This window comes from Centroberyx gerrardi, chromosome 16 (assembly GCF_048128805.1).
Source record: "Centroberyx gerrardi isolate f3 chromosome 16, fCenGer3.hap1.cur.20231027, whole genome shotgun sequence".
Lineage (NCBI taxonomy): Eukaryota > Metazoa > Chordata > Actinopteri > Beryciformes > Berycidae > Centroberyx > Centroberyx gerrardi.
This window is the reverse complement of record NC_136012.1, coordinates 13,056,805-13,071,961: the sequence shown is the minus strand read 5'-3', so window position 1 is coordinate 13,071,961 and position 15,157 is coordinate 13,056,805. Positions and strand designations below refer to the sequence as shown.

At 40.8% G+C, this 15,157-nt stretch overlaps 2 protein-coding genes across 3 annotated transcripts; one reads left to right on the top strand and one right to left on the bottom strand.

Moving 5' to 3' along the window:
• Window positions 1-13: 13 nt before the first annotated feature.
• Window positions 14-4,350, top strand: uprt (uracil phosphoribosyltransferase (FUR1) homolog (S. cerevisiae)). 2 transcript variants are annotated; one of them, XM_071916924.2, is made up of 8 exons: window positions 14-250; window positions 392-592; window positions 775-817; window positions 903-972; window positions 1,206-1,268; window positions 2,152-2,313; window positions 3,395-3,493; window positions 3,969-4,350. In XM_071916924.2, the coding sequence occupies exons 2-8, from the start codon at window positions 408-410 to the stop codon at window positions 4,073-4,075; spliced, it is 729 nt and encodes a 242-aa protein (XP_071773025.1). In that variant the 5' UTR covers window positions 14-250; window positions 392-407; the 3' UTR covers window positions 4,076-4,350. The 2 variants fall into 2 exon arrangements, with proteins under 2 accessions (XP_071773025.1, XP_071773024.1); XM_071916923.2 differs by having other exon boundaries at window positions 344-592.
• On the bottom strand, window positions 4,293-12,418 carry zdhhc15b (zDHHC palmitoyltransferase 15b). The gene is made up of 11 exons (XM_071916960.2): window positions 12,277-12,418; window positions 11,796-11,822; window positions 11,584-11,678; window positions 11,312-11,432; window positions 10,875-10,944; window positions 10,391-10,423; window positions 10,183-10,303; window positions 9,873-10,005; window positions 9,517-9,643; window positions 8,561-8,676; window positions 4,293-6,585 (listed from the first exon to the last, which is right to left on the bottom strand). The coding sequence occupies exons 1-11, from the start codon at window positions 12,416-12,418 to the stop codon at window positions 6,542-6,544; spliced, it is 1,029 nt and encodes a 342-aa protein (XP_071773061.1). The 3' UTR covers window positions 4,293-6,541.
• Between the last annotated feature and the right edge of the window lie 2,739 nt (window positions 12,419-15,157).

Genomic DNA, 15,157 nt, shown 5'->3' with positions numbered 1-15,157 from the left:
CCGGTTTCAGCAGCGCTGTCAGTGTCACAGCTAGCTAACGAGCTACTGCTGGATACATTCCTGTAAGATACCAGTCTCTTGTTTGATATTGACCGGGCGTGATTGGGTATATTTTAGTTTGTGAAGGTGACCCTAATTTATTATTTACACGTGGTAGCTGTGTGACTGGGAAATTGCACTCGACTTCGAAACGGGAATCAAAGCTAAGGAAGAACACGTTGCCTGGCTGGTCCTCTTTGTCAGACAGCAGGTCAGTGGGCGTACGACGAAGATATAACGTTAGCTTTTCACTTTTACACACTTTTCAAAGACAAGCGTTGATTGTTTTGTGTTACTGCCACAGTGTACTCAGGATGCCATGCCACAATCAACAACTGAACAATGTCAACAGTGGCCAAGAGCACCCCATGAAGCAAGTTCGGTTTGCAAACAGCAGCAGCAGCAGTAGCAGCAGTGTCGCTGCAGTGGTGTCCAACTCTGAAGCAGCTGATGTCAGCATACAGTCCGTAAACCAAGATGTTTTGGGACCTCAGCTTAAACTGCTCCCTCTGAACGACCAGATTCGTGAATTACAGACTATAATCAGAGACAAGTGAGTCCCTAGTCCGTCATCTGTACACATGTCATACTTGCTGCTGGCTGTGCTTTGACTGAGCCGTGTGTCTGTTGATGTCCTGCTGGATACAATTAAGCATTATCCATAGGGTAAATAAAGTGCATTATAAACTAGCAAATCAAATCTCGATAATCCCAAGTTTTTATTCCCATTTTCAGGACCACCAGCAGAGGAGATTTTGTGTTTTGTGCTGACCGGCTGGTAAGATCATGACTTAATCACTGCACACACACACTGTGTGTCTGTTTTTGAGCTATGTAGTGCTTCATTGTCTCTCCATCAACAGATCAGGCTAGTGGTTGAAGAGGGTTTGAATCAGCTCCCCTACTCAGAGTGCACTGTGACCACACCAACAGGTGAGGATCTCTTCCTCTAGTAACAAAGTCAGTGTTGGGGTTTAAAAGGACAGGGTGGACACTGAGGAGGATCTGAGCTCCAGCATGTGAGATTGAACAAATTAATTACAATGACTACTATGCAAAAATAAGAGCAGGGCTTTCTCCAATATTTTACAGCCAACATTTATGACTGAGTGGGATTGTTCAGAAGAGCTACATTTTGACTGTTCCCACTTCATTTTTACCCCCAGGGTACAAGTATGAAGGTGTCAAGTTTGAAAGAGGCAACTGTGGAGTCAGCATTATGAGGAGTGGTAAGTCAAAGGATAAGGGGAACCTGTCATAGCACACCTACCAAATTAGAGTCTCTCCTTTGTAAGAGCATGTATTATGTCTTCCAGGCATATGCGCTTTGTGCAGACTGTGCACTCCTACATACATTCTGCTCTGCCCTTATTCACAAGGCCAGGCCATTGTGTGCGCTGGATCATACCCTTTCTGCCAGCAGTCAGTCCCTTTTCTCTCAGTGAAATTGATTGATCTTTTGAATACTAAGCGGTACAGTAAGAACCTGTCACATGGCGCAATTGAGACAGATACATTTCATACTTTTACATGTTCTCTGAAAGCATCTCAGTAGGTTGAAGTGCTGGTTTTCCTTTCTTGTCCTCTTGCTCAGATTTAATGAGACATTACTTAATGTTATTGTAGTTGTATTAATGCAGTTATTGCAAAACTCGTTCTACCTTTTGTGACAGTTATGTTAGGGAAGAGAAGTCAAGAAAGTAGGCCTGTTGGACACACAATATACCTCAAACACTCTATCCAGGCCAGTGGGAAGGCAGTAGTTGAAACAGGATATTGGGGTGGGACATAACGTGTGGAGGGATCATTCAAAAGTGTAAACCAATGGGATATCAGTTAGGGTACGCCTCCTGGTACACGATGAAGTCACCACTAAAGATTTTCCTTTTTCAATGAAGTGAAAGTAATGAGATTTTGATATAGAAATGCAATAAAATAATTTTCTTGTCATGTTTTTTTGGCATAAATTGTCAAATAGGTGTATGGTATAATAGTTGGAATGAGCAAAAAAGCCATTTTTCATTTCAGAGTGACTTTAAGGATCATAAGGGAAGAAAGCCCAGTTTTAGTTGTTTAGGGTTTAGACGCAGCCTGCTGTGTGTCTCCCCACAGGTGAGGCCATGGAGCAGGGTCTCAGGGACTGCTGCCGGTCCATCCGCATCGGCAAGATCCTCATCCAAAGTGACGAGGAGACACAGAAAGCCAAAGTCTACTATGCCAAGTTCCCCCCGGACGTGTACAGGAGAAAAGTGCTGCTCATGTACCCCATCCTCAGTAAGTGACGGACTCCACAGTGAGCACACTGCCCCGTGCCGGAGCTCAGCCCACTGATGATTCAAAACAGTTTACCTCCTCCAGCAGCACATAAATGACACGAGTTGTACATTTTCTTCTGCAGATGTAAAAATGGGTTTGTTTTTGTATTTTTTTGTATTTTTTTTTTTTAAATTTCCTTTTAGTTGACCTTCTCCACCAGCTCTACATTTCCACATCATACAGGCCCATTCACTCTCTTCTGATAATTATAGCTCTCAAGGGGAAATTATACACTGCCTGCGAGATGGCCACCAAGCTGCTGAATAGCATAATGAGGGTCTACAGAAATAGTTTCCTAATAGCCATGGCGTCCCCATGTCACAAAGCAGCAGCATTTTTTTCTGCTCCCAATCAAAAAAAAACAAAAAAATATGGTAATGAAACCTGGTTGAAGGAATGTTTTATCATGTCAGAGTGATAGGACGTGGTTACAATGATACACGTTAACAGGGTCCGAAATTAACACCTGCCAAGCACCGAATGCTGGTAAAATTTGTCTTTGGTGGATAAATCAGTAAGGGTCACCCACCACACTGGTCGGTAACTTTTTGAGATGATAACATTTTAATGCCTTGGTTATATATGGTCAAATAACAATGCTCGTAATTTCAATTCTGTTGCGTTTCCTGATGATTTATAAACCTGATCCATAAGTGAGCAAGTTTTAACTTCAATACCTTAACTCATGGTTCCCGATTTTATGCATGAAATGGCACTGGAAACAGACATGGTGAGATATTTTTATGAAAAAAGTATATTCTGGTAAAAATTATTCTTGGCAGGTAAAGTTTTCTAGTTTACCAGGCCTTGGCAGGTTGGGCAAAAAGTTAATTTCGGACACTGCGACACTAATGTGATGCCTTTTGACTTTGATGGCTTTACTTTGACGTTGAAATGTTGGTAGATTACTGATTGATGCTTGTCAGGTCTGTAAAACAGGAGATGTGTTCTTAATGGACTGAGAGAGTTTCAGCAGAATCTGACCAGCGGGATGTGAAGTGAAACGTCTAATCACGTGCTTTCTGTGCGTCTGTCGTAGGTACCGGGAACACTGTGATCGAGGCAGTGAGGGTGCTGATCGAGCACGGTGTCCAGCCCAGACACATTATCCTCCTCAGCCTCTTCTCCACACCTCATGGTATACTGCCAGCTCCCTGCAACTGCAACTCATCACCAATTTAGTCTCCAATCTCCTCCCCCCATCCTGTACCCAGTGTGTTATTGTCTTCATACCGCTGGCAACCACATGGCCATGCTGCTATTCGATGAGCTGAGCTAGTTGATTGGTAGCTGTAACGCCAATTGTGTTGTACAATAGGCAAGAAATATAGCAATGCTAGTACAAAGCTACTGATGGGCACTCTCACTCAATAGTTCAACAAGAGTGCATCTTTTCCATGGTGACAAATGAGTAAACAAAGCAGCTATTGTTAAAATCATTTGAAATTTCTCCTGATCAGAGAAAATTAGTAGACGTGAATGCGCAGTTCGCTTTCAACCACTCCTTTAACTAATCCCTTTCTCACCCATCAGAATCAGTAGTCTAATCAGTAGGCTTTTAGGACACCATAAGAACTCCATTCAATATGTAATAGCATTTATTTTTCTCCTAGGAGCCAAATCTATCATCCAGGAGTTCCCAGACATCACCATCCTGACCACAGAGGTGCATCCAGTGGCCCCAACACATTTTGGACAGAGGTACTTTGGCACAGACTAAACCGAGGACAACTTGAGGAACATGATACAGGAACTGTCTTAAGTTTATTGTCACCTTTATTTAAATGTATCTCATGTTGTCCTTGTTGTGCCAAATAACTGCTACTTGATCTCCAAAGGCTCCTAAACTGATACAAAACGATTAATCTGATCGAACGTTTTTATTTTTTTGCTGTGTATACTTATGCTATAGAAACAAAACGATGCTGAACCACATGTAGAATTCGACTTGGATAATTTTATTTTGCATGTTACATCCACTGATGGATCAATAAAGAATTCATATTTGTCAACAGACAGAACAGCAAGTGAAACAGTATCAGTATTTTTGATGGTCCAGAGGTATTGAAAAAGGGAGACCCACAATCACATACTCCGACAAAGACCATTTAAAAGGGATCATCATGTGTAATCTAACAATATTGTACTCCAGTATGCAAACTTCTCATGTACAACACAGGGATTGGGTGTGATTTGTCCATTACCCATGTTAAATAAATGTCCAAATATTTGATAAGTCCAGGTTGTTTCAATAGTTATTTTAAGTGTCACTTGATGATGATAATGGAGCAAAATATACTGACAAATCAGTAAACTCAGTACACAGAAAAAAGCTGAACAGCATATTAATAAATAGACACAAGACCACATGAAACACTCAACATCTTTCTTCATTTCTCTACACATGCTTTCAAACACTGAATCATACGTCACAGATAAAATGAACATAAAAATGTAATTAATAAAGGATATGAAGTATTTTTCGGACATGAGGAGCATTTGATTTGGCTTGCCCAACATAGTGGAAAAACAGATCTAATGAAGCAAAAGTGTCAAGTAGATCAAACACCGCCATAAAGGTTTTGATATAGGCCTAACTTTCCCCTCGTAGTGAACAGATGGGTCTATTGAATTACAGTGTAGTAGGCTGGTCTTCAACAAAGTACATTGGCTGAAACCCTATGAGTAAATACTCTTGTAACCAAACAATCTCAATGAGAATTCATTTCATTGGTTTTAAAAATCTTTACAATACATAAACACAGGTAGAAAAAAAAAATCTAAACACCATATTGCAGAAGAACATTGACCTCTACCAACCAGTGGATGAGGATCAGTCATCAATACCTTATATATATATACCTCTTTGAACTACCTAATCTGTAGAAAACAGGAATGGTCAAAGCATGTATGTCCACAAAGACTTTAAGAGATTTACGGAGACGAGACCAGCGTGATTCTCTAAGTTCCAGGTAGCTTTTCAGAGAAAGATGCCCTCTCTCTGAAGTGTGATTTTGTGCCTATGACCAATTTAAGCTTCTCTTCGCCTGTCCCGTCACTTCACACCCACACGGCCGTATGTCGTCTCAACCAAACATGCTGGAACATTACACTGCGTGAGATTTCAGGTTAATTTTCAAAACGTAATTAGCTGTAGCTGTGAACTGAAAGCTACAAATTTATTATTATTGTTATTATTATTATTATTGTTGTTGCCGCCAGTCTGATCGCACATTGGCAATGAAATTCTTACTCTAACATCACTGCTGAGACAGACTATCATCAAAGCCTGTGATAGGATCTTTTGAAAATAGGTGCCCAAAATGTTGGCACAGACAGGGCGCAGTGTGGGGCGCTGGATACATTCTTTTGGAAATAAGATTCCCAAAACACAGGAACAGATAAGGCGCAGGTTTAGTCAGGTATTCCAATATGCTTGTGTTCTTTATAAAAAAAAATAAAAAAAATCCTCTGTTAATGTGCTGTGAGACTGGTAGAGCCCAGTCTCCCGCATCGCTACAGGAGACCTCGTTATGGGTGTTAACTGAAATTAGATAGCCCACCCTGCACAGACCAAACTCTGAGGTGCAACATTGTAAACTCACAGCCCAACACTGGAACAGATATATATATATATATATATATATATATATATATATATATATATATATATATATATATATATATAGATATAGATATAGATATAGATATAAATATATAAAGAGCACAGTGCCAGACAGAAGCTTCCCAATTAAAAATCATTTATATAGTCCCACCGAGGCCAACGCCTTGAGATGAACAACCAGAGGGAAGTGTAAGACCCATAGTAAACAACACTTGTCTCTTGAGTATGTGAGCTGATGTTTGACAGGCTTTTGTTTTTTTCCTTTTTTCCAAATCAAAGTGATACTGTCGTTTATCCGTCCGTGCAGGAGGGCCGATGCTGTCGGTGGTCCGTCTGGTTCCTTCTCTCCATGATTAACTAAAACACCGGGGTAAAAGTGGCAATGACAAACAACTGCAGGTTTTTCATCCAGACGTTTGGCTTCCTTTTCAATTCTTTCAGCGTCTCTGAACATCCACAAGACTCGGAATGCATTTGCCTCATGGTACAGAGTGTGTGCCACATGAATCTACACTCTCTGTACCAGTGTAAATTGTTCCATAGATTGAGCACGCCCCTCCTCTATTCCTCCAACTCTATGGTAACAGAGGGGTCTCGGTCATCAACTGGAATGAAAAACACAAAAAAACACTGAACATTGAGCATACAAATGACTCACTCAAGTTTTTGTTGTAACTGACACAGTTCACACAGCGGTTATGTTGCAGACGACCACCAGATGGTAGTAGAGGACTATGGTTGGAACAACTCCACAAACAGTATTTTATACGGTGAGATTTGTGCCATCTGACAACTGACTTTGAATTATGTGTTCTGATTTGTATGTGATCTCTGCAACTGAATGTTGGCATTTGAATCTGAATTTTTGTGGGACATTATGTTGTCATGGTGGCGTCTGTGTCTGTCTGTGTGTAGACACATTCTTGTGAACACAATAACTCAACAACAATACATGATAGAAACTAAATACTCACACCAGAGGTATTCCCGAAAGAGGTGGTGATCTGATGAGATTTAGGAGCAACTTGCTGCATAAAGTTGCATATTAATGAGGAAAACTGATTTTCTTGAAATCACTTTAACTCCTTAAAGGATAACACCGATGTAATTTTAGTTTTTTCCTATCACCATTATTGCCAATGTAAAGTAAACCATAGGCCCTTTTCACGTCGTCATGGTAACAGCTAAACCGGTGCATTCCAACTTCCCGTGGCAAGTTTCTTTTTGCGGCTTATTGACAAACCAATCCAACCAAAGCAACAAAACTGTAATGGTTACTAGCACTAGATACATAATGTAACAAATAAAACATTTTGGGCAGGTTGTGGAGTGATTTAGTGAAGGCCATAGCTGGCAACAGGAAGTTGTAATGCACCGGTTTCTCAATGCAGAAGCATTGAGACACAGAATGTGAAAAGGGCCAATGCCACAGTCAGAAGCTGCTACTGTCTGTCCTGCTGCAGGCTTACCTGACCTCCCGTTAGTCATAGGCTCCCATTGTTTTAAAAAAAAAATACATTAAAAACAGCTCACTGAGACATACTGCTGCCTTGACTAACGTAGTACATAATTTTAAACAACACATGTATTGTATTTTGTTCCTAACATGAATTTATAAAGCCACAATCATTGGAGCTGTAACAAAAGTAGTTACATTCTGCCAGAATTTCATGTGAAGAGATCATTGTGCATATCTGCCTCCCTCTCTGCCTTAAGTTTTGTTTTGCCTCTTCACTGCTGGCAGAGGTAACAGTGCGCGTTAGGTGCGAAGTAACGGTGCCATTAAACACGATAATTAGCTGCATGATAAAGCCATGTTAGGAAAAACTGCAATACATGTGCTGTTCAACATGATGTACTACATTAGTCAATGCAGCAGTTTGTCTCTGCAAGCTGTTTATAATGCATCTTTGAAAACAACAGGAGCCCATGACTTCTGGGAGGAAAGGCAAAGCTGCAGCAGAAGTAGCTTCTGCTTTTCATGGGCAATAATGGCGATAGGAAAAACTAAAATTACACCAACGCTATCCTTTAATGCTTAAAGATACAGAGTTCATATTAATACCACTCATATGTTATGTGAAGACAAGTATATTGACACAGAAATATTTTCTTATTAATGCATTAATTATCTTAATGACCTCATCAGCATAACTGGTTATGTTTAATATATGGTGATTATGGCGGGACATTAGGCAGCTTAAGTGCCACTTGTTAAAATTTGAACTTGTATTCAGTTCAGTATTTCATTATTGAACAGTTCAACAGTTTCAAAATTTTGTTAAGCAGTTGCTTGCAGACAGAACTACAGAAGCCCCAAGAGGCAAGAGAAGAAAAAAAGAAAAAGAAATGTAAAATTTTGTAAAAAAAAGTAATATTTCATTCAATTTCGCTGATCACATACAAATTCAGAACACATAATTCAAATTCAGTTGTCTGGTGGCACAAATCTCACCGCCTAGTATTTTATCAAAAGTTTCTGATATTGAAAAGTCATTCGTATTCTGGGAACCACAAAAAGCAAGTGGAAAACACTCTGAATGCTGTAAGTGTGCATGTGACAAAACTAAAGTGACTCACCCAAGCTGCCTTCCTCAGAGCAATCATCTGACTCCTCCCACATCTCCTCATTAGCTAATAGGGGATTCTGGGATTCACTCAGGTTCTTCAGGGGGAAGTAGTGGCCGTTCCCTTGGCTGAGAAATACATCGCACAAAAGAAGGAAGCTAGTTAAGGAACAAAGACTTTCCAAGTCCCAACCATTTATTCAGTTCCTCCTATTTTTCATTCCCAACTTGCGGTGAACTTTAGCTCCAATACAATAATTTAGTATTTTGCACTAATGATCAACTTTTTATTAATTAACTATTGGCTCCCTGTCTCATGTTATCAGCCGATGTTTGTCCATATCGTATATGTTTTTAAATGTGCTTTTATTGTGTTTTTGTTATGTTTTATTGTGTTTTAGTTGTATGTGTCTATTCTGTGTTTCTATTGTAAAACCTTTCTGCAAAACAAATTTCCTTTACGGGACATAAAGTCTGAATTGAAATTGAAGTAAGTAAATCTTTATTTATATAGCACTTTTTTAAACACAGCATTGCAAAGCGCTTCAAAGTAGAAACAATAAGAATACATACAAATATGCATACGAACATACACACAAATATACAAGCATGCAATAGATGCATTCAAACATAAATACAGCTCAGTCATGTATGCCTGAAGCCAGGCAATTAAATACTTCACTGGCAGCCAGTGCAAGGAGGCAACAACAGGCGTTATATGGGACTGACGACTAGACTTAAGAGTCTGGCTGCTGCATTCTGCATTCTGTACCCGAGCCAAAGCAGCTTGGTTGAGGCATGTGATCAGGGCATTACAGTAGTCTAGTCTTGAAAACAGGAACAGGTGCTTTTAAAAATATCAAGTTAGCAGTCACCAATGAAGAATGAATAAGATCAGGAGGAGGAGGAGGAGGAGGAAAACCAGGGTAATTATGTGTATTATTTGCTGTCCCTTGACTGCAAACTCACCTTGTGAAGACAGGGATGAACCACAGCCTCCTGTCCTCTCCAAATACCTGCTGCAGGTTTCTGCGAACGCCAACATTGAAGCCATTTCTGTCCGGACCACCGACAAAAACTGGAGCTGAGAAGGCCTCTGAGAGAGGAAGAACACAAATCTGGGTCAGAATATGTTATTTTACTTTCATTCTCCACACAGATATATTTTTACAAAGGACCTAAATTCATGACATAAAGCAACTCCTGTAGATGCTTCCCCCGGCACTTGGTACCGCCACTGTTTAAGCAGCAAGAGAGAGAGGAGTCTGAGTGAAATTTGATGAGAGGAATCTAACGGGTATTCCGATAAATATGTAAACCCTTACCTAAAGTGGACCTGTTCTTGGCCACCAACCAGCAGTGGTAGCCAAAGAGGAACATGAGACTGACAAAGAACATGAGCGCCACAAACATGAGGAAGAGGACATGGAACTTCGCAGGCCCATTTGGCAAGTCCCCCTGGGAGAGAGAAACAGGAGAACCAGAAACCTGAGAAATGATGATGGGCTTGAAAACAGCATAATCTATGACAGAGGTCTAAGTTCACCCATACTGCTGAATACACAAATCTCAAACTTGTGATACTGAATCACAAGACCTCAAACGTGTGTGATGATGCAGACTAGTGACACTCACCACCCAGAACTTGAGAAAATACTGAAAGACTGTGGCTGCAATGAATACGCAGTACAGCATGGAGTAGGAGAGGAAAAGCAGGAAAAACTTGTAGTTGGAAAAGCCCACGCAGTTGTTCACCCTAAAAGAAGAAGAAATGTCAGAACAAAACTAATATACATGTATTCCTTATAAAAGGAAAATACAAGTAAAACAAACACACACTTACCATGGACAGTGATGGTCCATCTTCAAGACACATCTGAAAAATGACAGAGGTATCAGACCAAAATAAAACTTCAAATACTTGTTTTATTATACATACCCTTATGTCACAAAATATTCCTTTGTGTCTAAATTGAAAGTATACAATGTTGACAGTATAATTAGCTGGTTTTTACACATAAAAAACCTTAACATTTTGATACTAAAGACATCATAAAACACCTACTGCACTTTGTCAGTCATTTGTTTTTCAGTCTAACTTTCAGTACAACCGTCTTTATATGCAGTCTGACGGCAGCCTGCTGATGCCTCTTGGTACAAGTTACACCGCTGCTCTGATTGAACATCATTAAGCCTTTCCGTCTAACAGATTGTGTGCCTACTAAGCAACACCTTCTAATTATCACAACAGTCTCCGGCCAACAAATATCTTCTTGCCTGGGGCAATCTCTCTAGATGAATGGATTGGAGAGGAAAGGCTGACTTACGTTTCACAAACAGAGCAGTGGTGACAGCGGTCAGGCTTCAGTACCTGGCAGCGGTCGCAGAACCTGATAGCTAGAGACAAGAGGATGACCAGTTGAGAGAACAGACATTTGAGCCGAGCTTACCCTTCACTCACTTCCTGCAGCCTAGAACTTAGCCTGAGCTATCAGCGCTAATGAAACAGATACAGTGACTGATTACTCTGGATGGGGATGCTCAGGAGCGCACACACACACGGCTAATTGCCCTAGCTTCTTCGTTTTCAACACACACAGATTATGTGCAAGATGATGAACTGTGGCTGAGGCCTGGCTTATACACCTCACTGGTTTTCAGATATGGCAGGCAAGTGAGCAGTGCTGTAGCAAACTGCAAAATTAGACTTAATCTTATTCCCGCAGGGCAAAACAATAGGTTACAGAAAAAAGCAGTGCTTTACCTCCAGATTGAGCTCGAGAGAAGATGGGCAGTTTCTTTGCAATCTCAACCAGGATTTGTTTCTGAGCATCCGGCCTCTCTTCCATCTCATACCTCTCCTTGTCCGAGTATGACAGCTGAAACTGGGGCAGCAAGCATGCGTCATGATCAACACAACAGACTTCTTATAGACTACAGACACACTTTGTAATTCACTGTATCATACTAGTTTACAATACAACATCATTATGTTCAAACCTCAGCCTGTGACTCATGTTAAAGGGCATGGGCTACCTTTTTGCACGGTGATGCAGGTGGGGTGAAGATGGACTTCCAGTAGGTCCAGGAGAACATCACAAAGCAAACATGAAACACCAGTAGATAGGCCACTGCAAGCACAGAATAACATCAGTCACACTGCTTTACATGACGCCCATGAAGTAAACTTAATGTGCTGTTTAGCAGCGAACAAATACATGCAGTACAAATATGAGAGGAGAGCTCACCTTTTTCCAATGTGTTGGTGAGTGTAACTGTAAAAACAAGAATACAGCATGATAACATAACAGGCCTGATGCCAGGGAGTAGCCACAGTACGGTAATGTTGTATCTAACTGTTGACGTTATAGCTAACATTAATGTTAGATTAAAAGAGGAACCGGCTAACCTAGCACTACTAAGTGACTGACAGGTTATAAGAGACACAACAATGGCCACTGTCTTTGTATTAAGTAACGTTACATAGTTTACGTTATGACATGTATATGACAAGGAAAATTACAATTCTATGTCACTTCAAAAAAAAAGATAATTGTAACGTTCCCTAAATAAAAGCTCACAGCCTAAAACACTTCCGCCCAGTTTGCTAACTGCTAGCTTCTGTGCTGTCTGTAACGTTAACGATATTTTTGTCAACACTGCTTGCGGCAGTCTGCGATGTCGACAGACGATCAAAATCAAAATCAAAACACAGCTTCTCATACTTACACAAACATAGCTCAAATACGTAGGCGTAGTATGACCACAGCACCACGGAGGTTATTATAAGCACAGGTATCCAAGAGAAAACCCTTTGACAGCATCTCAAACCTCTGGAGAGAGCCATATTCCATCTAACCCCGATCCTCATCTGCGCTCGACTACCATTCCTGGGATTTATCCATCCCTGTCATCTGGGAGCGATTAACCACACTTTCAGGAGGCTAGAAACTTGGCTTTGGCCATCAATCCCGATGTCGTATTACAGGTTAGAGCTGGCCTTTGATCGGCTAACGTGACAATAAAGTTGATTACACAACAGTATGAATAAAAAGATGCTTACTGAAATAATCAGACTTGGCCTACAAAGAGGTTGAATTGTGGGAAAGTCAACAGGAGCTACTGCTCTGCTCTGAGCCAAGCAACATCTATCAATCCCATAAAATTCAGTGTTTAGACAAGAACAGGGTTCCCGCAGGCAGGTGTTCCTATATAACCCCTGGAAATGCTACTCAGATGTGTGATAGAGCTGAGGTTATTGGATTTAACTCATTATTGTCTGATTCCATAATTGTTTTGTTTTGTGCACTAGTTTGCCCATGTAAATGCCTGCTTCCTTGGTAGGTTGCACAACCAACTGGATTTCAATCAAATCCCTGCAGGCCACACACATACAAAAATCTCCTAATTGCTTTGGCCTCCCAAGTGCAAAATATGATCAGCATGCCTTGAGTCAGCCCTGAATGCTGTTAAATTTTGTTTGCTTTGAACATAAACTATAAGGTTCACCTTTAACACAAATATAAATGAGCTCAGTGAATTGCAGCTTTGTGGCTTGTTTCTCATTTGTGTGCTACTTTTCCACAGGATTCCTTCCATCCCTGCCCTCCCCTATTTACACAGCCAGCCTGCTCAACATTTAGATTTGATTAGATTAGATGGAACTTTAATGATTGTTGTGGGGGAACTGGCCTATTGCAGCAAGTAATAGGATACATCAAAGAAAAAAAATGAATGTAAGTAAGAATAGAACAAGAGGGGTTATATAAACATACACAACTGACAATTCCAACACTGATGTAGGCTATTAAGTAGTAATGTGTGAATTAAAATCTCCCAAAAAAAGTATGGATTCCAGTATTACAGTAACAGTAGTAGTAGCATTGGTAGCAGAACTTACTGAGAAATACAATGTGAAATTTGTGCATTATGAAAAAGGTGAAGAAGATCTCTCCCTCTCTCTCTCTCTCTCTCTCTTTCTCTCTCTCTCTCTCTCTCTCTCTCTCCTATGTATATGTGCTATATAACAGTAAAAGGGAAATTACAGGATGTGCAAAAATGTGCTCATATTCACATTAACAGGGTCACAGCAGGCCATACATATGTAAAAAAAAAAATAAAAAAAAAATAAATAAAACAAAAGTGTCCAGGCATGTAGAGTCGCATTGAGAGGAATACCTTCCAGATATTCTCACTTTACAGATGTAGTTAATATTAGAAATGACTGTATTAAAGTGCAGATTTGGGTATGTGCATTACTAGATGAAAGAACCCTATGTATAGAAAAAGTGACAATGTAAGGCACATATAAATTGAACACTCATAATCAGAGCATGTTATATAGACACTGAAGAGATATGAGCTGTGCAAGCAATGTCACACAGATGAGTCCAGAGCAGCAACAGTCTGCTCTCCATCTCCACCTCCTCACCCCTGGGTGGTGACGGGTGTCAGTGGCTTCCACTACCAACTCCTTCATCTCACTGAAGTTGAGCTGCAGATGGTTCTCCTTGCATTAAAGCTCACCACCAGACTCCTGTACTCCTCCTCATTACCCTCACTGATGCACCCCACAATAGAGGAGTCATCCGAAAACCTCTGGAGGCGTGACTCAGAGTGGAGTGGAGAGGTGACAGTGCTGTTCCCTGGGGAACGACACACTGTTCTGGAGCCAGACCAACTGCCTGTCCGTGAGGTAGTGTGTAATCTAGGAAACAACGGCTGCATCGCTCTGAGCTTCTCCCCGAGCAGGAGGGGCTGGACGGTTTTGAAAGCAGACCGGGAGGGCAAGGTTGGGGTGGAGGGACGAGTTAGGGAGGAGGGCCGGGGCTGTGGTGTCGACCCCTGTGTGGTGGATGTGATGTATAACCTAGATAGGCTGGGGTGGAGGTGCGGGTGGGGGGTCTCACTAGGTTCCCCTGCAGAGCTGTGGGGTGGGAGTAACTGGCTTGGGGTCCCCATGTCAAACCTGTTAAAAAAAAAACCTCCATCACAGTGTTTTGTTGCAGACTGTCTTCAGTCCTCTCCCAGTAGGCGACTATTAGACCTAGAAATAGTTGTTTTAGATTATGAATTGAAAGGGCATAAAGCATCTTCAATATTGTGCCATTGCTGAGGATCTGTTAGTTCTCCATTTTAACCATTAGGCGCTTTGTAGTTCCCCTGCACTGTTATGGGCTACTTAATGTATGGTGAAATAATTCAATAAGAATCACATAATATAGTGACAAATTAAGAATCTGTTTTCAGTGTGTTGGACAAGGTCTTTTTTCATACACTGTTTATGGGTAAAAAATTGATTTCTCTCCTTCACTCAAACTTGCTTTGACTACATTGCATCACCTTTTTTTGTGTTCACGTAAAATGACAGGCTCAAGTTGAACACATTTCTGGGGAAAAACGCAATCAACACCATTTGTAGGTATTGCTTAAGTCACCAGTGGGAGGCACTGTGAGACCATTCTAAAACCATAGACCATCTTACAACACACCTTTAACTAATCGCTGTTTCAAGGGACTCATATTTGAATATGATTACGCTTATGATTGAATTTCATTATTTTTAATGTGAAATGCAATGTTAGTTGTTCTTCCCACTCTGCAAGTTTTG